Genomic DNA, 21938 nt, shown 5'->3' on the forward strand with positions numbered 1-21938 from the left:
CCGAGGACAAGCGCTACATCTGCAGCCTGCCCGACTGCGTGTACCTGACGCTGAACGACACCATGCTCAAGTACCACATCCAGGCGCTGCACGGGCAGATGATCACGTACCCGTGTCCGCACTGCAAAGACCTGTACATGATCCCGGACAAGCTGAGCGCGCATCTGCGCCTGCACGGGCCGCGCCTCTACAAGTGCAAGTACTGCATCTACAACCACTACCAGCGTAGCCTGGTGACACGTCACGTGCGCGACAAGCACCCCATGCTGCCGCTAGTGGACGTGGTGGTGCGCGAGCCGGACGACGACGAGGCGTCGCGGCCGCTCTTCAAGCCGTGGCGCTGCGGGCTCTGCAAATACCAGGCGCTCTCGCAGCCGGAGGTGGTGGAGCACGCAGCCAGCGTGCACGACCTGCGCAGCCAGTTCAAGTGCGGCCTGTGCAGCGTACGCAGCTCGGTGCGCTCCGCCTTGGACCTGCACTTCGCTGCCAAGCACCCGAGCGAGGCGGTGAACGTGTTCGCCATCTACTACCGGCTGGACGAGGTGGACGCCGAGGCAGCCGTCAAGGTGGAGCACTGCCAGCCGATCTGGACGCGCCACAACCCGCGCCGCATCCGTCATGTGCGTGGCATCCTCATCGAGGAAGTGAAGGTGCCGCGCGGCGCCGGCTCGCCGGTGAAGAAGCGCCCGGCAGGCGCGCGGCGCGCCTCGCCCGACGGCGGAGGCGGAGAGCGCGCGCCCCTGAAGCGGCTGAAGGCGGCCGAGCCGGCCGCGCGGACGGCGCCGGCCGGCCAGGCGCGCCGGCGCGCACTGAAGCGCGCGCTGCGTCAGCCGCGCCGGCTCCGGGCGCGGCCGGCCGCGCGCCAGGTCAAGCCGGAGCCGACGCCGGCCGGCGAGGCGCGGCGGTCCGGAGAGGACGAACAGGAAGAGGAGAGGGAGGAGACTGAGGAGACGAAGGAGGGAAAGGAGACTGAGAAGGTGAAGGAGTCGAAGGAGTCGCCGGCCGCCGGTTGCGTGAAGGCCGAGGGGGCGCCGCACGCCGCCACCGAGGACGAGTTCCTCTCGCTGTACGAGACCAAGTCGTGCGAGCTCGGACCCACGGGCGATGCCGAGGGAAAGCAGTTCGTGTGTCCGAAGTGCACCAAGTACAAGACGAAGCGGAAGATGGACTTCGCCAGGCACCTCCACAAGGAGCTAGGGTATAATCGGTGAGTGGTCATCGTATCGGTTGGAGGCTACATGTGCGATGAGTAGAGTCACTGTTGGTTCTTTGTCTGGTGGCTCTTGCGTCGCACTGCATAATTCTCTTTGCTAAACCATTCGATTTACCCCTGAAAGCTTTCAGGTATGGTTGTTTTGCTTGGTAACTCTTTCGTGCCCATGCCCTGAAAATATTTTCTCTGCGTCCAGTTTTGCTTTCCCAAAGTTAGTCGGAACGTGTTCTTGTCGGTGCCTTGCTTTAACTGCCAGTTACTACGTGAATCGACGTAATTTCTCGTGGCACATGCCTTGGTCGCAGTTAACGTCGTCAGGTTTTGCCAGACAAACGTGTCATGATCTTACTGTCCGACTTTGACCACCAGCTTCGTGTGCGGAAACTGCGGCCACATGAACACGAACCTGCCCAACATGAAGCGGCACCATGAGATGGCGCACAAGACGGCGCGCCTGCCCGAGGCGATCGTGCCACTGACGCCCGACTCGGCCATAGAGCAGTGGGTGAGTCTCGATCCTGCCCGCTGCAGCCACTCCCGGCGCGGATGCGTCTCGGATCACGGCGTGTTCTGCCCATCAAGAGGCGGAACATTGAGTGCGGTCGGCTGATTTGTCGATACTGTTAGGGCCTGATCTCTCAGTGCTGCGAGTGCGAGTTTGCTGCTTTGGTGCGTCGTTTACAGGGCACTGGGGTGAGTGTGTGAGTGAGCGGAGTGCAGCTCACCCGTGTCCACAAACCACACGATCGGTTGTTGAAGTTGGGAGGATTACTACTGACTGCGCGCTTAGGAACATAATTGCACTTGCCGTAGGCATGAGTGTTTAAGGCTTTCATGCCGGTTGGGTGCAAGGTTGGCAGCAACAGGCAGAAACAGTTGTCAACAGGTTTTTGCCGGTCTCAGCCTGTTACAGAGAGCGTCAGTTGAAGAAACTCATACAACATGGCTCATGTTATATCCATCATACCGGTCATCACGACATGATGTGATTCGTATGTGTTCTACAGAGACAGATGTGTGATGGAAAGCATAGTGAAAATTACCACACGGTAATTGCACACCAAACAGAAGGTGCGGCAAATCGATAGAACAAGCGCGTCGGGACGGAGCAATACATCAAGCAGTGTGATAGGGATGAACCAATGTAGACGCTGCTAACCTATGAGTTGCTGCACCATGACAGGCTTACATAACGATAGATGTTCCTCACGAACACCCTGGCTAAGTCCAGTCTCCGAGAAAGTCGGTGCATGTGACGACAAACGGTACTTACTTGGACTATATGTCCTGCGCTTGCCAGGTAGTCATGTGACATTGCATTCCTGTTTTGCAGTAATAATGCGAAATACAGTTTTCTCACTTGACTAAAACATACAATGGAAACACATGATTGTTAAAGAAAAGATGCCATAAATTTGACCCTTAGCAGACAGCAGTACCGAGACGCCGAATCTCTGAATCGCCAACTTACTGTACGTAGCAAACTTGAGACGACGACCCAATGCTTGGAAACATATCTGGTCTTGCTCATTATATGTCAAGTTTATTTGCATAACATTTTACGTCATTACTACCTGCTGGATAATGCACACGTACATCTGATTAGTATGGCGTTGCAACTGATTGTAAAAGGATGTGTCGTGGATCACAGGCCACGGCCAGTGGGCACAGGGCTGCGCCTCGGGAGCCAGCTCCTGTTCTTGTCATGACAAATAGACGACATATTTTGATCATGCTGTAGTATCAGCGCGCTGTTGCTGCTGTACGGTCTGGACAGGAAATGCTCTGACTAAAGCATGATTGCGAAAATTGAGGAGAATAATGACTGTGTTTCTGCACGTGTATGCAAAGTTTAACTTGTATAAAAGGAAAACATGAAATGGCAGAAACTGATGGAAGCCGGCTGGAGTGCCAAGCCGGGCTGAGCGGCAGGCTGACTAGATCCACACCACGTCTGATACTACGAGGGACCAGAAAGCGCGTGCAAGGCGTGCGACGGTGATGGTCCGGTCTGGGTTTCAGATTCAGTCGGTGTTGGACCACCAGGAGCATCAGATCGAAGGCACTGCTCCGAGCGACCAGCCGACAGAAGAGCCCAAGCTGGAGGCCAAGTCGGAGCCGGAGTCCAAGGCGGAGTCCAAGCTGGAGCCCAAGCCGGAGCCGGGGTCGGTGTCCGCCAGCCCGGCCGACACGTCCAAGACGCAGCCGGTGTACAAGTGCTCGTACTGCTCGGAGCGGGGCACCATCCCCGTGCTGCGTGGGCACTGGAAGACGCTGCACAGCCACCTGCGCTTCAAGGTGATACGCCAGGCGCGCCGCTACGTCTGCAATCACTGTGACTTCCAGTCGGCAAAGATGCCCGGCATCCGGGCGCACATGGCGTCGCGACACCCGGACCAGCCGGCCACCGACTTCCAGACGCGCACGCACGACCGCGAGACGCGCTTCAAGTGCGGCTGGTGCCGCGAGCGCTTCCTGACGCGCGACAAGGCCACCAGCCACCACCAGGTGTTCCATTCGCACCTGGAGCTGAAGCTAGACACGTACGCGGCGCGCGGTCTGCCGCAGGCGGTGGGCGCGGCGCAGGCGGAGACCACGGAACCGGCGGCCAGCGCCGAGCCGGCCGCGACTGGGGACAAGCCGGCCGCCGCCGCCGCCGCCGGCGAGTCGCCGCTGCCGTCGTCCTTCAAGTGTCCGCTGTGTCCGCACACGACGAGCCGCCTGACGTACGTGGACGCTCACATGCTGGTACACTACAAACGCTACAAGTGCCAGCGGTGCGACTTCGCTGACGGTTCACGCAGGCTGGTGGTGCGCCATCACGCGCGCAAGCACGCCGGCGAGCCCGAGCAGGTGACGCTGCTCGAGCACCTCGACCAGGAGTATCAGAAGATGAAGCGCGTGGTGCGTGGCAGGGACGGGCCGCGCGTCGGGTCGCCGGCGCCCTCCGACGCGACCACAGGCAGCCGCGGCACCAAGCGGTCGGCGGACGGCGCCAGTCCGGCCCGCAAGCGGCGGCCGCCGGCCGCCGGCGGCGTGGCGCGCAAGTCGACTGCGCGCGCGCGCGCCGGCTGGTCGCGCGCCGGCCGCGGCGTGGCGTTTAAATCGACGGGCGGCGCGCGCCGCGACCTGCCGGCGCCGTTCTCGTTCTACGGCCGCCGGCCGCCGCCGATCGACAGCTACTCGGAGGTGACGACGCACCTGACGCTGGGCGGCGCCAGCGCCATGCGCGTGAACGTGCCGACGCTGGCACAGATCGTCAAGCTCTACCCGCGTATCGCCGTGGTCGATCTGAGGAAGAAGAAGCTTCAGTTGTGAGCGAACGCGACACCGGGCGTTGCGTCACGCCACAGATTGTTATCCTAGCGTTGATAGTGTGTTGCGTCTTGCCGCCGTCGCGTGTAGTTTGTCAGGGCTTGTGCGAGAACGGTCGGCACCTCCGCGTCCGTTCGGCCTGTACGGGGCGTCGGCCGTGTCTCGGGGGAGTCGCCAGCCGACCCGCTGTCATACCGTCTCATCACCGTCTAGTCAGGGTCGTGGACCGCTCGTGGACATGACATCGTTGGGCGACGCTAGTTTTATCATGGCTGTGAGTGCTGTCACGGAGCTGACTTGAATACACTTTTATAAGAAATGATCGTCCTTCGCCACGGCCTTGGTGCGGAGCTCTGCATCGTGCGCGCGCACGGGATCGGGCATGCACATGCACTGCTGCCAGGGACAGTGGCTTACCTCGCAACACACAAGGTCGCTGGGGCCAGAAATGCACATACATTGACGTCACAGACACCTGCTCGCCGGGCGACTCTATACGGCTGCTGTAGGCGGAAGGCAGCGCCCGCCCCATGGAAAGTCAGATGATCTCGCTTTGGTCCCGCAGTGCGCTCCACGCTGCCAGTGCCGGCGCCGGCCGCATCTCCGTCACGTCCATCGAAGAGCCGCACGCCAAGTGATGGGTGCGCGGTCCGCCCGGATGGTGGATGTGTTCCCGACGATAAATTTCTACATAATCCTGCCTGCGAGATGGATAAAGTGCTGTCCTGCATGGTGGAATAGCGGTGCGGATGACATCGCAATCTATCATGGTGACAGTAGCGGGGATCAAAGCACTGCAGCTGGTGAATTTGCACCCGCGTCCTTCGGCGAGGCAAAAACTCCTATGCATGATACGTATTTTGACATATTTATGTTCACGTCGATAAGTAACATCATCGGAGGGCTGCAAGCAACAAAAAAGTAAAATGTCAGTTTAATTTCGCGTTGAACCGAGGGCCGCATTGCGGTATTTGACTGGCTGCTAAAATCCCTAAACCACCACAGTGTAAGCGCCAGTTTAGGTCGAGTACATTTTGTTCAATTCTGACTTCGACGGGCTTTCCTCGACCGGCTCCTATTCGCTTCCCAAGAGATGGCAGCAACTTGGAAGTGATCACCCTGCCGCGCAATTAACGCAGTGCCAGCCAGCGCCTAGGGCGGTGCGTGCACGGGCACCGGCGCGGGCAAGTTCGAACGACGCTATTGCTCAGACGTGGGTGCGAGTTGCTAGTTGAATGATGGCAACGGGTGATGAGTTACTTCCGTATGCTTGTGCTAAATCCAGCCCACTGGCCAATTCTGTGTCGGTCCCTTTCGGCGCATCGCTTCATTTCCAGGTGTATCTGGCCTCGCGGTCAATGCTAAGCAAATCACGTCTCGTTGGATAGGTCGCCTGGCAGATAGAAAACGAAGACGACACTGTCAGCAGCCAAGCGTGACTAGACCCGTTGCATTGCAGGAAAATGAATCACTACGGGAGTGCGCCGTCAAAAAAGTTAACTTATCGCCCTCATCTGCTCTGGCGCCACCGCGTTCAAACGAATCGGATACAATGACCACGACTATACGTCACTCTCGGTGTTGTCTGCCGATACAATGCGTGAGGGTGACTTCACCGTTTCGAAGAATTTCAAGAACGTAGGGCGCGCGCATCCTTCGAAAGCAAGAGGCGATCCCTCTACGCAGAAAAAGGCGTCCGAGTTTCCCTGCATTCATCCGGAGCTGGGTGCGGGTGGCCACAGGTTCCGAACAGCCCTGTGTTGTGACACCGCCAATGACGTGATTCTCGGAAAGACCCACCGAAAGAACATTCGGAAAATCCTATTTTGCGCCTGGATTCGCCCACGGCCGTCCCGAAACCGCGGTGGCTGTAGATGCAGCGTCCGAGACGGACACCACCCATGTTTGCGGCGAGCAGCTGAGGCTTTCTGGCTAGTGGCGTAGCAAATGGCGACGGGTAGCGCAGGACAGGGTGCTAATGATTGCGTGCGCGCGCACACCAACGGGGCCTCGTCAAATGTCGCAGCCAGCCGTCCGCCCGCTTTGTTGTCCGCAGCTTTCCTTGAGACCAGCGAGGTTTTTCAACCGCGTCATGGGTGTTGCCATTTCACCGTTCATTTGTATGGAAAGAATAAAGAGCATTTGCACGACTGGATATTTTCCTCAGCACGTTAATCCTCTGTTTGCTGGTGCATGGATTCTCGGAATTCTATAGTTGTAGTACTTTCCAATCTAAAACCGGACCAAGCACGACTGAGCAACACAGGCTGTCAGCTCAGTGCAACCTAAGCCACCACAGAAGAAGCAGGTCCAGTCCTCATCAGTTCTTTCCTGTGTTCACACTGGACAGGACGTGCAGGTCGGGTGCGTGTCTGCAGCGCTGCGCGTTACGTGTTGAGGGCCCACGCCGCCCTGCTGCAGCAGTCCTGGCATTTGTCGACGTCATCAGCTCAGGCCAGTTCAGCTCGTCACACGTTTGTGACAGTCCGGCGCCAGCAGCGATCGGACCCGCTCCGCGTCGAGGGTTGGAGCGCCGTGCGAACATGTGGGTGTCGGTGCTGCTGTGCTTGCTGGTAGCGGTGACGACCGCACACCCCCCGCACCGCCACCCCTGCGCCGGCGCCGGAGAACTCGCCAACGCCTGCTACCGTCAGTTCCCATGCGCGTTGCCGCGGCATATCAGGCCATCGCGCTGGTCGCAGGGATGGCGGAGGTCGCACCGCTGGCGGAGGACGCCGTCAAACTGCCAGCTTATGGCACTCTGCTGCCAGGGAGCGATCTTCGGTGATCGGCACGGATTCGGCGCTAGCCACGACGCCCCCTTTAACAATCGAGCGCCGGAGCCGGCCCGTGCCCAGTCTCACGTCAGAGCTGCTCCACGGCAATCCCATGACCACGGCGGCACGCTGGCCCCGAACGACCGGCGTCACGTTCTGCCCGCCGATTGCGGCCTCCCGAGCGACGGCAGCTCCGCCGGCGGCCGCTTCCGACGCAACGTTAGCGGCGGCCGGGTGGCGGACCGCACGCGCTGGCCGTGGATGGCGCTGCTCGGGCTACACCGGCCGGCCGCGAGCAGCAGCGACGGGCCGCGCTGGCTGTGCGGAGCCGTGCTCATCACACGCTGGCACGCCCTGACGGCAGCGCACTGCGTGCGTTCGCACACAGCAGGGGAGCTGGTGCTGCGGCTGGGCGAGTACAACCTTTCGTCGACGACCGACGGGCATCACCAGGACTTTGCCGTGCTGCGCAGCATCGCGCATCCGAACTCGCGCAGACGACAGAACGATCTGGCGCTGCTGCGGCTGGACGGCACGGTCACCTTCAGCAGGCTTATGCAGCCCATCTGCTTGCCGGAGGCGGACAAAACGACCGACGGCAACGGCGACTATCTGCTGGTAGCCGGCTGGGGTCGGCTTTCGTTCGCGGGCGCCGACACGCCCGTGCTGCGGGAGGCGCCGCTGTCGCTGGTGCCCTCGGCCCAGTGCGAGGCCACCTATCGCCAGCTGCCGAGCTTCGACGACTCGTTCCCGGACGGCGGCTTCAACGGCACCAAGCTGTGCGCGGCGGACCCGGAGCAGGCCGGCGCCGACGCCTGCCTCGGCGACTCGGGCGGGCCTCTCACCGTGTTCAGATCCGACGGCTGGTACGAGCTCAGCGGACTCGTGTCGTTCGGCGTCGGCTGCGGAGATCCAGACTTCCCCGGTGTGTACACGCGCGTCTCCAGCTACGTGGACTGGGTGGTCGACATGATAGCCAGCGAGAAGGGCCCGCACACCTCTGACCACGCACACGTCTGACCGAGCCGCTAGCACTACTCCTTACATCCTGTCAGACCTATAAACACTGAGTTCGTGGCAAGCTGACGGATGTTTGAGAAATATACTTGTGGTGGAGACCAACCCTCATTAATCGGGCCACTCACGAAGCTTCTTCTTTACATCATCCGATCTAAGCCATTCCAACAGATCACGCGACCCAATCACCGGCTCGTACATGTAAATCGGGTTTCTTGTACCGATAACTGTCTGCCATTCCCAGCAAAGAAGATATAATATACTCACTGTTCGTATTAACAATACCACACACATGGCGGTGAATTCAACACGGAATCACAAAATCCAATGATTTATCGTGCAACAAGCAATAGCCCAAGCGTACGTAAATACATTTCAACGTTCACGGTAAATACGCTCACGATTTTACCACCTGACAAACAAGTAAGTCTCTTACACAGGCCTGATGCGACGGAGGGTCAAATGCCCGGCGACCACGCCTTGTTTCGTACACGTGATGCAGCTTCGTTCCGCCGGCGTTCACTCCGATGAGATTGCACGAATTAAAACACGCACTGAAAGACTATGGATGGGCCCTGGCTCGGCGACGCCGGACCGCAGGCCGCCGAGCGACCTCGGGTCTAGCCCCCAGCGGCGGTCCCCGCACGGCCAGGGACACCGCCGCTGTGGCCGCCGCCAGCCACGCCCTCTCCCTGGACCCGCCACGGACCACGGCAGGCGACACACCACACCCCAACACAACCTGATACGCCGCTGACCGGGCGCGGTCCACTGGCCGGCGTCCGACGCGCCGCCGTCGACCGGGCGCGGTCCACTGGCCGGCGTCCGGCACGCCGCCGCCGACCGGGCGCGGTCCACTGGCCGGCGTCCGGCGCCGCCCCGGAGACCGGGCGCGGTCCGCTGGCCGGCGTCCGGCACGCCGCCGCCGACCGGGCGCGGTCCACTGGCCGGCGTCCGGCGCCGCCCCGGAGACCGGAGAACGCGTCGGGGGCGCCGCCGCCGACCGCTGCGCTGGCACCGGCCGCCTCCGGCGCCCGCTCAGTTCAGATAGCCGCGACACTGGGGCGTGCCGCACAGGCACGGGATCTTGACCTCCTCATACGGGAACTTGTAGTCGTACGTGATCTCCTCGTTGACGCCAATGGGCTGTTTCGAGTAGATCACGATCTTCTTCTGGCCCTCGACCGAGACGATCTTGGCATAGCAGTTGGGCTGCGGGGTTGCGGCAGCGAGTTAGGCGGCCTGGACCCGGCCAACGGACGACATATATACGGACGATATATATATATATATATATATATATATATATATATATATATATATATATATATATATATATGCATATATCATATGGAGGCAAACTGCATCCAGCAGACACAGAATGCATGAGAATGTATGATTCATCCATCTTATCATCAGAAGACTCATCATCAAGAAGATTCATGGAGGAGGCTTCATCCTGTATGCACTCAGCGGTTGTGTGCAGCACACACACATACAGCACACGGTACCTCCACGCATGCAGGCCATGTTCGTCTTCTGAATACGACATTCATCAGTCGTGGGCCATATTCGGCGGGAGCGACCCACATTCGGGGGCGTACGAGCAACTGGGGGAGGTGGGCTGAACACGAACAAAAGCTCTTAAACTGGAGAGCTAGTACTAAACGCTGTTATGTCATCCCACGACAAGGTCGGCCGCGTCACGGAATCCTTGCGATGCAGATAACGAACCCGAGGATGGGTTTTGCAAAGCTGAACAGTCAATCAAACGTCAAATGCCAAGTTGCAAATCCTTCCAACATGGTTTGATTACGTAACTTCCTACATGGGCGTTCTAGCCACATCTTCCTCCATCTGGCGGGGACACGAAACAAAACTGATAAAGCATACAGTCCCTGAGCATCGAAGGAACGCCACTGAAATGGTTTCCAAGGATCACAACACGTCAAAGTAATCTCGCCGCTCTCACCGTGCAGCTGTGGTTGATGAAGCGGGCCAGGTTGCCACACTTGGTGGCGTCGATGATGTTGTCGCGGTCGATCCTGAAGAGGTAGCTGCTGCCAATACCCTGGCGCTCGTACACCAGCTCACGCTGGTCGGCGACTGACTGGCGCACGTGCTGGCCCACGTACTCGATCACCATCTCGTCGGCGGCGATCGGCTCCAGCGCGAACAGGCCCCAGTCGTGGATGGCCGACTTGCCAAACTTGAGCTGCTTCTTGCGGAACTGCGGGCACGCAGCACATCGCGGTCGTGTCGGCAACGGGAGATGGAGCGCCGGGGAGCCACACGCTGCAGACGCATCAAACGCAGCACAACGCCCTCCTGGCAGCGTCCCAACAGCTCGTAACGGACCACTGTACGACAGATGGCGCCACTCAAAACCTCCCTATCAGGAATGGCTCCAGGTTTCTGCTTGCCCCCTCCCCCCCCCCCCCGTCTGTTGCCTACCAGCAGACCAGCTTCTGACTGACCTTGAGCTGGTTGAGCTTGAGCAGCTCACTCTCGGTCTCGCCGCCGAGCACGGTGAGGATGCGTCGCTGGTTGTTGCGAGCCTCCCGGGAGATGGCGGCGGCCGTGACGGCCTTGGAGCGCTGGTCGGGCACCGTCGAGCCCTGATCACGGCCGTCGGCGAGCGCCGCCACCGCCGTCTCCGCCACCGTCCGGCCGAAGTGGTACTGCAGGCACGGGCAGCCACCAGGTCACGACACGGCGGCCACCGGGTCACTACACGGGCAGCCGCCGGGTCACGGCACGGGCAGCCACCGGGTCACGGCACGGGCAGCCACCGGGTCACTACACGGGCAGCCACCGGGTCACGGCACGGGCAGCCACCGGGTCACAGCACGGGCATCCACCGAGTCACGACACGGCGGCCACCGGGTCACGTCATGGGCAGCCACCGGGTCACTACACGGGCAGTCACCGGGTCACTACACGGGCAGCCACCGGGTTACGGCACGGGCGGCCACCGGGTCACGGCACGGGCATCCACCGAGTCACGACACGGCGGCCACCGGGTCACGTCATGGGTAGCCACCGGGTCACTACACGGACAGCCACCGGGTCACGGCACGGGCAGTCACCGGGTCACGGCACTGGGTCACGGCACCGGGTCACGGCACCGGGTCACGGCACGGCGGCCACAGGGTCACGGCACCGGGTCACGGCACGGCGGCCACCGGGTCACGGCACGGGCAGCCACCGGGTCACCTCACGGGCAGCCACCGGGTCACGGCACGGGCAGCCACCCGGTCACGGCACTGGGTCACGGCACCGGGTCACGGCACCGGGTCACGGCACGGCGGCTACTGGGTCACGGCACGGGCGGCACGGCCGGCGCTCCCGCGTCACTCAATGATGGTCGCGGCCAGCGGTCACCGGCGTCGGAGAACGCAGCGCATGCGCTCACTGCGGGCGCCGCTGGCGCGCTTAGAAACTGGCTTACTGGTAGCACCAATATTGCCAAGAACTCAACGACCCCGCGCAAAATACAAACCCCACGACTGTTTCCCTTATTTCCAGTGACGATAGCTCCGCGACCGGTGCACTCCCCGCCTACCTTGTGGTTCATCTTGTCCTTCTGCGTGACTTTGTAGTAGCCCTCGGTGCGCGCGCAGCCAGAGCGGTGCACGGCCGGTTCGTTGAGCCGCCGCCGCTTCTCCGGCCGGTCGGTGGCCGCGTGGTCCACCCAGTGCGTGTCGTTCAGCCAGTAGCTGTTCTGGTCGTCGCCCAGCAGGCCCTCATAGCACCGGTGCAGGTAGTCGATGTCCTCGAGCGACAGGCCGCGCGTCAGGAACTCGTACAGCAGCGCCATCTCGGACATCACGTCACGCTTGCCGAAGCCGCGCGGCGCCGCCGGCTCGGCCGGCTCAGCACGCCGCTTGCCCCGCGGGGCGGGGGCGGGGGCCGCCGGCGGGCGCGTGTCGCCGCGGTCGTGCAGCAACGCCGAGCGGGCGTTCTCGGGCGAGGGCGAGCCGGAGCGGCCCGGCGCCGCCGGCCGGCAGTACGAGTGCTCCTGCTGCAGCCGGCCGCCCGGCGAGCCATCGGACGGCGAGCGGCCCGGAGTGGCCGGTAGCGGCGGCGACTCAGACTCACTGCCGGGGCACGCAGCACACACGGGTCAGAAAGGCTTGCTGTGGTCGCGCGTGACCGAAGCCATCGACAGTGGTCCACAGCAGGGCGTCGCTGGGGGGAATCAAACGATGCCAGGGAACACAAAGACATGCACCCGATCGGGCATTTGTCGATATGGTGGCATACAGCAATCATGTCTTCACGTCAGCAATCATGGAGTTAACGCAAATATTCTTGTGCTATGATATCAAAAGAATTAAGGGTAGGCAGATCCAACAACAGCTTAGGATGCTACACTATGTGAGACTAACTGAGAGGATGCATACGTAACGTATTGTGAGTGAAGCCAGGATTAAAGCTATTTGTTCCACTGGGAAGAACTGACTGAATTTGCCAATAACGTTATAGCAACTCTGAACTAACAAGAAGCCAACGCAAAACAAGACAACTTACCGCTTCCTTTGAACTTTTTCCGAAGTGAGCTGGGCAGATGAAAGGCGCCTCTTAGCCTTTGCTGTTCCGGTCTTCGACAAAGAGTCCGGGTCTTTGTCAATCTTCCGCCCAACATCGCCCTTTTCAACCTTCGTCTTGGAGCTATCCAATTCGGCGTCGCTATCCTCACTGCTGCTACTACTGCTGTCACTGCTGCTGCTGCTGCTGCTGTCACTGCTCGAGCTGCTGCTGCTGCTACTGCTGCTGCTCTTGGCCGACGCCGCCTCGCTCGCGGCATCGCTGTCCTTTGCCGGCTGCTCCTCGTCCTCCTCCGCCTCGCTGGATGAGCTGGGTCGGTCGGCGCGGGCCCGCTGCTCCTTGGCCAACGCAGCCGGCGGCGGCGGTGCCGGCTCGGCCCGCTCCGACTCCGGCTCCGACTCGGCGTCCGAGTCCGAGTCGGGCGCCGCCTGACTCGGCTCGTCCTCGGGCGGCGGCGACGGACGCGTCGGCTTCCTCTGCCGGTGCCACGGCGGCGCGTTAGCGGTTAAGCGCGTCACATTGCGGGCATTCCTGGCGAGAGTGGCTTGCCTCTTCCAACAGCAGAAGACGTCGCCGGCCCTGGACTCGAGCGTCAACATAACAAGGAGCGACAGCGCTCCTGCCGCGAATGGCTCATCCTCATCGTGCACGGCCTATCTTGAAAGTTTCACCTCATCCTTTCTTTCACAAGGCGATGGAGCTCTTCGAGGGAAACGCCCACGAATGGATTTAAAACGGAGTAAACGCCATTAGACAGTCCCGACGTGCCCCTGGAACGAGCGGCGGATGGCGCAGTGAGCCCGTGCCTGTGTGAGTCCGCACTGCCAGAGCAATGCCAGAAGTCGACTCACCCTGAAGGAGGGCATCTTAGGCAGTGACATGCGGAAGCCGAGGCCGTAGCCGGCGCCGGAGAGCGAGCCGCGATTGTTCTCCAGCAGCGAGCTGAGGTCGGAGCGCTTGACAGGCAGGGCCGAGCCGCCCTGCGTCCGGTTCTCTTCGCCCCGCGCCTGCCGCACCACACGGCACCGGTCAGAGGCGTGCTGCGCCCGGCGCCGGGTCTCAGCACTCCTAGCCAGTTGGGCAGCTTCGGACAAGCGCCACGCTTTTAACGGCTTTTTCAACATGTGGGCAGTGCATGAGCTAAGGCATTGGAAGGTACCTACATGGAGGTACATAAAGTGGACCCCAATGACGAATCAGCAGTCGTGTTGACACATCACTTCGTCTGTTGAGCGCTCCACAGATACTCATCACTTGTGAACTTTACAAACATGCCCAGTTTGTAAATTTACGTGAAACTAGTTTGCAATTTAAATAAAACCGATCTCCAATAATAAAAAACTCATTCACCAACAGTTCGATACATACCTTGTGCTGTTCGGCTTGGTCGTCCCACCATTTCTCGAATTGCTTGTACGCAGTGTTCTCAATCATCCTCTTATTAAAGTCTTTCTTAAGTATCTGTTTCAACTCTTTCACTACTTGGTCTAAGGAATGCCTGTGGATCGTAAGAAGCCGTGACATATACGACACATTCATACTCACGCAAGCGTCATCAATGTAGCATAGCACAGATTCAGTGCTCTCAACAATACAGCGCAACGCACCCCTAACAGAGCCAAACCAGAGGTCACGCCCAAATACAATGACCACCAGCTGCAGTCAGCCCGCCGTAAGGACCGCCGAGCTCTCAGACTGTACTCACTGGGCCACCCGGTCGGGTGTGAGCTGTTCTGCCTCTGCCGGCAGCACGTCGTCGTAGCCGGGCTCTGGCGCGGACGCCGGCGCCGGCGGTCCGTACACCTGGTACCCGGGCGGCGGCGGGTACGGGTACGGCCAGTCTGGCGGCCGCCAGCAGGGGTACGGCACGCCGGGCTCGGCGGCGGCGCCCGGCGGCGGGTACATCGGCGGCGGCGGCGGCAGTGGCGGCGGCGGCGGCGGCTCGGGGCGGCCGTTGAGCGGCGGCGGCGGCGGCGGCGGCTCCGAGGCCGGCTCGGCGCGCGGCCGGCGCCGCCGCCTGCGCCGCCGCGGCCGCTCACCGTCGCCCACGTCCAGCACGCCCAGCCGGCGGCGCAGCTCCTGGAAGGAGCGCAGCCCCTCGAGTGAGCTGCGCTGGCCGCTGCGGCCGGCGCGCGCGCAGCTCGGCCAGCCGCTCGCGGACCAGCTGGTGGCTCTGGAGATAGCGCTCGCGCGACACGAACGGCGACGGCGTGACGCTCAGCGGTTCGGGCGTCGCGTCGTCGGACGAGACGTCCGAGTCCACCTCCGAGCCGGAGCTGGACGCCGCCTCGCCGCCGCTGTCCAGCAGCTGCGCGAACGACGGAGCCAAGCTGTGCTTGGACTTGCGCTGCAGCAGGAGCGCAATGCGCGTGTCCAGGTCCACGCGCTCGCCGGGCTCTTCCGCCGGGTCCTCCTCCTCGGCGGAGGTGGTTGCCGGCCGGTCGGCGGCGGGCGCCGTCGGCCGCGGCGCCTCGACCGGCTCCGGCTCCGGCGGCGCCGCCGGCTCCTGTTCCGGCTCGGCGCGCTCCGGCTCCGTCCAGACGGCCAGTGGGTCCTCGTGCGCAGGCGGCGGCTCCTCTCGAGGCACCGGCCGGTCCTCAAGCAGGTCCGTGTACATCTGGCGCACCTTGGCCCCTGACAGCGGCAAAACAATACCAAATAACCCCAGCCGGGTGACTGGCCCGCTGCTGTTCATGCGTTACGTTTATGCGAGATCAAATAAAAAAAAATCGAAGAAATAAGCATAAAAAACTGTTACGAATGATTTCAATTTCCTGCTTGCTGGTGCCCAGTCACAAGATACCGCTTTTAAGGGCAGCGATCAAAATCCGTAAAAAATTGTGCCAGCAGTCGTCCGTAAGTCCTGGGCACGCTTGTGGCCCATTGTGGACGCTGACTTACCGAACGGATCAAGGAACACACTCAACACGTTGCCCATGACGGACGTGTGATTGAATTTCTCCACGCAAGCTCTCGCCCCCTGCACGTGGCGAAATACGAGCTGCGCAATGCCTAGGTGCTTGTTGGTCCTTGGATGATAGAAGATCGCCAGCTCTTCAATTTCGCCGCATTTATGCACCTAGAACATACGGTATGACCACATCAGCAATAGCCCAAGGAGGTTGTCATAAGACGGACCTCGTTGGAGACGTGGTTTAGATACAGAGGGTAAACGGCAACCCATTTGTACCAACATGCGTGCATGTCCACCTCAATGCACGGCATCTTGTGCATGTCAAAAACAGCGGAAACCCAGTCGTGAATGCACCATCGGGCCCACATCCGGCCCTCCATCGCGTCGCCGCGGGGTGTGCCCGAGGAGTCGGAGGTACGGTACGCTTACCATTTCCGCTAGGAACGTCTTATCGATGTTGTCGTTGATGTTGGTGACCGATACCTCCAGCGGTGGTGGCGCACCCACGTAGTTGGCGTCGATCTGCCGGCGGTGGAGCCGTGAGCAAGCCTGTGCAGCGGACGCCCCGCGCCCAGCGCCGCCCGTCTCGCGCCCAGTGCCGCCCGTCCCGCGCCCAACGCCGCCCGTCCCGCGCCCAGCGCCGCCCGTCCCGTGCCCAGTGCCGTCTGTCCCGCGTCCAGCGCCGCCCGTCCCGTGCCCAGTGCCGCCCGTCCCGCGTCCAGCACCGCCCGTCCCGTACCCAGTGCCGCCCGCCCCGCGTCCAGCACCGCCCGTCCCGTGCCCAGTGCCGCCCGTCCCGCGTCCAGCGCCGCCCGTCCCGCCAGCGCTCGGAACGGCGCCGCTCATCGGCCCACTAGCCGCGAGTTTCGCCACCACAGCGATACTGCGTAATGCCACAATAACGACACGTCACCAGGCGAGGCTACAGTCCGAAGAAGTCACACGATGCGTGGCTGGAGACAACGTGCCTACGATGAGGCACATATCGGGGCCGCCGACGTTGGGAGCGCCAAAGGGCAGCAGGCCGTGGCGGCGGCACCACCCACCGGGCGACACCACACGCCTACCTTGAACTTGGGCACGGAGAGCTCGACCACCTCCATGCGGGACCAGATGCGCGTGAGCGGCGGCCGTGGGTCGCGCACCTGTACCGTCGGGTACGTGGCGTCGTTGGGTACCCTGCCATCGTACCTGGGAAGACGGTACGCCGCTCACACCGACACCTGCCCGCCTCAACTTAACGGGCGACGATTGCATTTACCGCTTCTTTGCTCTATGACCATAACGATGTCCTTGACAGGTATGATCTGCGGTCAGTCAGGTCAGTGGCCGCGCTAAAGGCCTGGTGACATCAGAGGACAGGATGAACTGTGCCGAGCATTACAGCACGTTAAACTTTGGCCCCCCAAATTCTGCCATTGCCTGGAATTGCACGATCGGATGGCACAGGTCAGGGTTCACATAGGCTCTGCTTAGCGCCAGCTCTGCTCGCGGAGATCCATCCACTCAAAGGCTCGGATTACATATCTATTAATAACAATTTATTGTTAAATATGCATCATCAAAATAGAAATATTATTACAAATCAAAATTATTATTACCAACTGAAAACATATTGTTTAAAAGTTATTATTAAACATTAAAAATCGGATTAACTAATGCATTAATTGTTTGTACCCATGACTTGCAATGTCCTGATAGCTTTGCTCCCATCCACAGTGCCCTCGATTTTTAATGCCCACCGTCGTATCACTATGCTGCTGGATCGCAATGGCAAAAAACCATGTCATGCAATGCATGACGGACCCAAACAAAATATTTATGAAATGGGAGTGTTTCGAGCAGCGTCGAATATGTAGACTGGGCTTAGTTATCGCTACAGTTGCAGCGTTTTCTAATGACATTTGAATAGCCTATATGCGACACACAATATTTTGATAATACAACAAAGACACTGAGAGCAGGAGACAACTTGACCAGAGATACAACAAACTAGGCTACTGCTGATATAACTGTGTTTTTCCTCTTCCCACATGTAAATAAAGTAACCAAGCCATCATCAGGAAGGCAATCGCATGTCCCAATCTAGGCGGACATGCGGGGAATGCGCCGAACCCTGCTGGAGGCGGCGGCACGGCCGGGACCCGCTGCCGGGGCGGCTACGTCCTGCTGTGACCGTTCCGGGCGCCAGCCACCCTGCCGCTGGTGCCAGTGTCTTACAAACCATATGGACTTGTCAAAATAAACATTCCTTCTCAGTTAGAAAATGCTCTGCAGCATTTCTTGCTGTTGGGATAAGACCGGCGGCTTGGCCCGCGCGCCGCCTCACTAGGCGCGGCGGTCTCCTGTCCATCGTGAGTGGCTCCCTCATTTCAAGTAATCATACCTCAGCTGAGTACTTTAAAGGCTGGTGTAAATCCAAAACCCCTGTGGCTCCGCAATAGCCTATTCTATGATGGGCTGCTGTGTAAACATGCTTGCAGTGTTGAATTGGCTAATAAACTAGCTATAGCTTTAACAAATGCACAGCCTATCTCTATGGCAATGCTATGTATTATAGTACATGTTTTAACTAAAAGGTATTTTAAACAGGCTGTTCCACATCTGCACCAGGTCTTACAATGAAATACAATTTTCAAGGCCATTCTTTGCAGTTTACAACTATGCCCTATGTAAGCCTTCAAATAATAATGTTTCTGAGCTAGAAACACACAAATCTATGCAGAATATTTTACATCACCTACTTTGAAATCAACCAGTGATTATAATATCATAGATACATCACATGATTTGCCCTCCTTGGTGGTCACATTGTGCTCAAGGTCAAGACAAATATGACCATCAACCTATTCATGCTTAAGCGCATCTACACTAACTGTCCCATCAACAGACAGCAGTTGGCTCTGAATAAACTCAGCACATTCAAACCATGTCTTGATCATGAACCACATTTGTACTACATAATACAGGTATTTGTGCGGTTCTAGTAGCTATGGAAGACTTGAGTCCAGAAACCAAATAACTTAAGAAAACCACCATTACCAGGAATGAAACTGAAAGAAAAACACATGAGATAGCAGCAAAAAAAAAAAAATATCAAGGACACCACAAGAGTCAAAATACAGTCACATAATGTTCTTCATGCCTGTTTTTTCCACACATCCATTAACAAGCTCTTTTATAACCATGATAATGATAGCAACAATAATAAGAAAAAAAAGAATAAGTCAAAATAAGCCATTCCATCATATTTAATGCTTGCCCCAATATGTCACAAAGTGGAATGTTCTATTTGAGCAGTTCCAACAGGTTTGCACACTGCCTCAAACAAATGTAAGCATGTGCATTTATATATGTATGTGGAAACACTTGTCCTTCACTCCATAACATCTCCTGATCCCTGACTGCAATACACCATATTATCCTACAATTAGAAGGAACTGCTGAAAGATGTCATTGCTTGTAACTGAAAGCATTCATTGAAACAAAGAACTTCATTAGCAGGTCATGATCTGCAAAAAGAGAAATAAATGCAGTGCTCAAGAAATGCAAAGGAAAATGTTCTTACCTGTACACCTTCCCTGCTCCTTGGATGATGCATGGGTCAGAAAGAAGCTTGAATGCCTTACACTTTGGTGCCTGCTTTTCTTTTGCACTGTGGATTTGCTGATGATGAGATGCATTAATCCGCTGATGGTCGCTTAATCCATTCATAACAAAGTTGTCTTTAGAAAGCACCTGAAATACAACAGTGGCAGGTGAATGTACAAGCAAAACAAATCTGCTGCAGTCTCTAGGCACTGACTGCATAGCCAAGTTGTAGGATAATAATTATGATATTAGGCCCAGCATATTCCAGTACAACGTATTTCAAAACAATGCACACCATCAATATAAGCAATTGCAAGAAATAAGATATTTTTCTATGTAGTTTTACAATTAAGCACCTTTTTACAATCTGGATGCATGTCATACTTAGACCTGGTTTAAACATTTTGCCATGTGATATACAATTAACTGGTGCCTCAACTAAAACACAACCATATGAATGATATATTTTTTTAGATTGCCATATTCAACATAAACAAGCTTCATAGGAGTGCACCACATACTATACTATATATGTATGTGGTGCCACATACTATAATAGATAATACTATAATAGATACTCTCATACTGAACCACATACTATAATAGATACTCTCAAACATGGCTAAGGATAGTATGCATGACAGAAGCAAATAAGCCAAGATGGCTGGAATATCATTAGTCAATGACAGCTCAAGACAGCAACTCTATACTAGCAAGATTATGCCCTAACCTGTCAGAATGCAAAGAATGAAAAGCCAGGCATATTTAATCATAACAGCCTTGTCAAAAACTGCTGCTTTAAGAAAAATCAAGATTACATCTATCTATCATGCTATCTTATAACAAGTTGCCAAGTATTGAAAGCTGGTACCTAGGATGCATTTATGCCTAACATCATGGTTGGAAATTTACATAGCAATTAACCATTACACTAAATCTGAATTTCATCTTATCATCATCACAATTAGTAACTATGCTTGACTAGAAGCAGTGCATCCACAACCTGGCTGAAAATTATTCATCCTGCAACTGATCATAGCCTTTTGGTTTATAATTTAGCATGCTTTCAAGTGCTTCAGCCTTTCATTTCTTCAGAGCCTAAATGAACACAAAGTTCAGCATAAAGATATTCAGAAATAAGGCCTATCTATCCTACCTAAGTTTCTAAATGAATGCATCACAAGATTCAACCAGACTGCTAAACAGACATCTTACTGGACATGCCCAGAATCTTGGCTAATGATGATGCTTGGTACTGATATCATATGAATGCATGCTTAAAGGATGAGCACTCATAATTTTGGACATAGTTGCCACCAATATTAGAGCTTAGAGGCCAATGTTTGGAGGAATTGCACCATACCAAAAGCTGCTTCCCACAAATGAAAAACTCCTAAAAGCTTTTAAAAGAAACCACAAGCTTGAAAAAATCCCCTGAATTCAGGCTGCCAGACAAGTGCACCAGGTTTAGCACACTAATGTTATGTGGACATCCGATCCAGTGGATGGATTTTTTCCAAGCTTGCTTCAGCCTATGAATTGAGAGAATAAGACCATCCTCTTATGCCTGCAGATCAACAACCACTTAAAGCTGTAATGCTAACATTGCTGACAGGGGAACAAACATGAGAATCAAGGTGCAGCCTGACACATACAAAATGAAAGACCTCAGGTCACACCACCATGGCATGCATAATCACATACACAAAAAACTCAGCTGATACTTGATGAGGTTGGTAAGCACAAGACACAATGAAATCATCCATTGTGCTTACTCAAATGTCCCTCTTACCAAGAACTAAAAAACGCTGCGCTGGGCCGTTGCATCTCGATGATTGATCAATCACGCAGTAGCCCATCTTTTGTTTAAAACATTGCGTAACGACTTAGATCTCATCATCACCCAGACCAGGCACACATTTTCATCCTCAGATTGCGTAACTCTGCCCCTTATTACACAATATCGCGGACAATTTCGGCCATTACAACTTACACACGCTTCTACCCACCACCTACCCGCGCTCATCATCCAAGCCGATTCCCAACCATCGCTCGTTGCCGAGTAATGGATGCGCAGCAGATAACAAATGCGCCAAGTTCAATGCGCCTTTGGGGGAGCCATGAGTAAACAGCGCGAGCAAATTATGAAACAGCTCACTTCGAGAGAAATCTCTTCAAACATTTAGCTCAGCTTCGTTGATATAAGCTTAAGGAAAGAATGGAATACATTTAAGACTTCGAAAAAGTTTCACTCAATTCTACTTGTTTTAATGGCAGGGAGCACCACATGAAAACATGCAACTATCAAAAGCCACGAAAACATCTTGCGTACTGTTAATCAACATAGTTTATTAGGCCGGAGCCTCAAGATGCAGGTAGCGGGGAAAGCGTACCCAATTTTTCACCCACATCATCCTTAAAAAAATTGGAAGAAAAAATCTCAGCAAATCACACCATGCTGCGACACACCTGATTTTTCAGAAGTATCTCGGGTGCGTAGGGTTAGTTGTATTGTTTGTACACGTTCAGAATGGGGTCTGTATATGAACAAAAGAAGCTT

The 21938-nt window shown here is 56.8% G+C and overlaps 3 protein-coding genes across 3 annotated transcripts; 2 read left to right on the forward strand and 1 right to left on the reverse strand.

Moving 5' to 3' along the window:
* The first annotated feature begins 62 nt into the window (after positions 1–62).
* On the forward strand, positions 63–4531 carry LOC119097345 (zinc finger protein 462-like). Its single transcript, XM_037220395.1, has 5 exons — positions 63–650; positions 915–1207; positions 1583–1718; positions 3236–4194; positions 4393–4531. Exons 1-5 carry the CDS (start codon positions 63–65, stop codon positions 4529–4531), a joined length of 2115 nt encoding a protein of 704 aa, XP_037076290.1.
* Positions 4532–7071: 2540 nt separating this feature from the next.
* LOC119097356 (CLIP domain-containing serine protease 14D-like) lies at positions 7072–8325 on the forward strand. Its single transcript, XM_037220406.1, has 3 exons — positions 7072–7177; positions 7670–7923; positions 8011–8325. Exons 1-3 carry the CDS (start codon positions 7072–7074, stop codon positions 8323–8325), a joined length of 675 nt encoding a protein of 224 aa, XP_037076301.1.
* A 968-nt stretch (positions 8326–9293) lies between these two features.
* Positions 9294–21365, reverse strand: LOC119097367 (histone-lysine N-methyltransferase SETD1). Its single transcript, XM_037220416.1, has 15 exons — positions 21171–21365; positions 19356–19525; positions 16855–16978; positions 16217–16309; positions 15775–15952; positions 15390–15507; positions 15035–15149; positions 14579–14706; positions 14242–14371; positions 13725–13880; positions 13317–13349; positions 11888–12187; positions 10800–11003; positions 10295–10552; positions 9294–9534 (listed from the first exon to the last, which is right to left on the reverse strand). The coding sequence occupies exons 2-15, from the start codon at positions 19499–19501 to the stop codon at positions 9361–9363; spliced, it is 2157 nt and encodes a 718-aa protein (XP_037076311.1). The 5' UTR covers positions 19502–19525; positions 21171–21365; the 3' UTR covers positions 9294–9360.
* Between the last annotated feature and the right edge of the window lie 573 nt (positions 21366–21938).

This window comes from Pollicipes pollicipes, unplaced genomic scaffold (genome assembly GCF_011947565.3).
Source record: "Pollicipes pollicipes isolate AB1234 unplaced genomic scaffold, Ppol_2.1 Scaffold_2514;HRSCAF=2949_pilon_pilon_pilon, whole genome shotgun sequence".
NCBI classification, from domain to species: domain Eukaryota; kingdom Metazoa; phylum Arthropoda; class Thecostraca; order Pollicipedomorpha; family Pollicipedidae; genus Pollicipes; species Pollicipes pollicipes.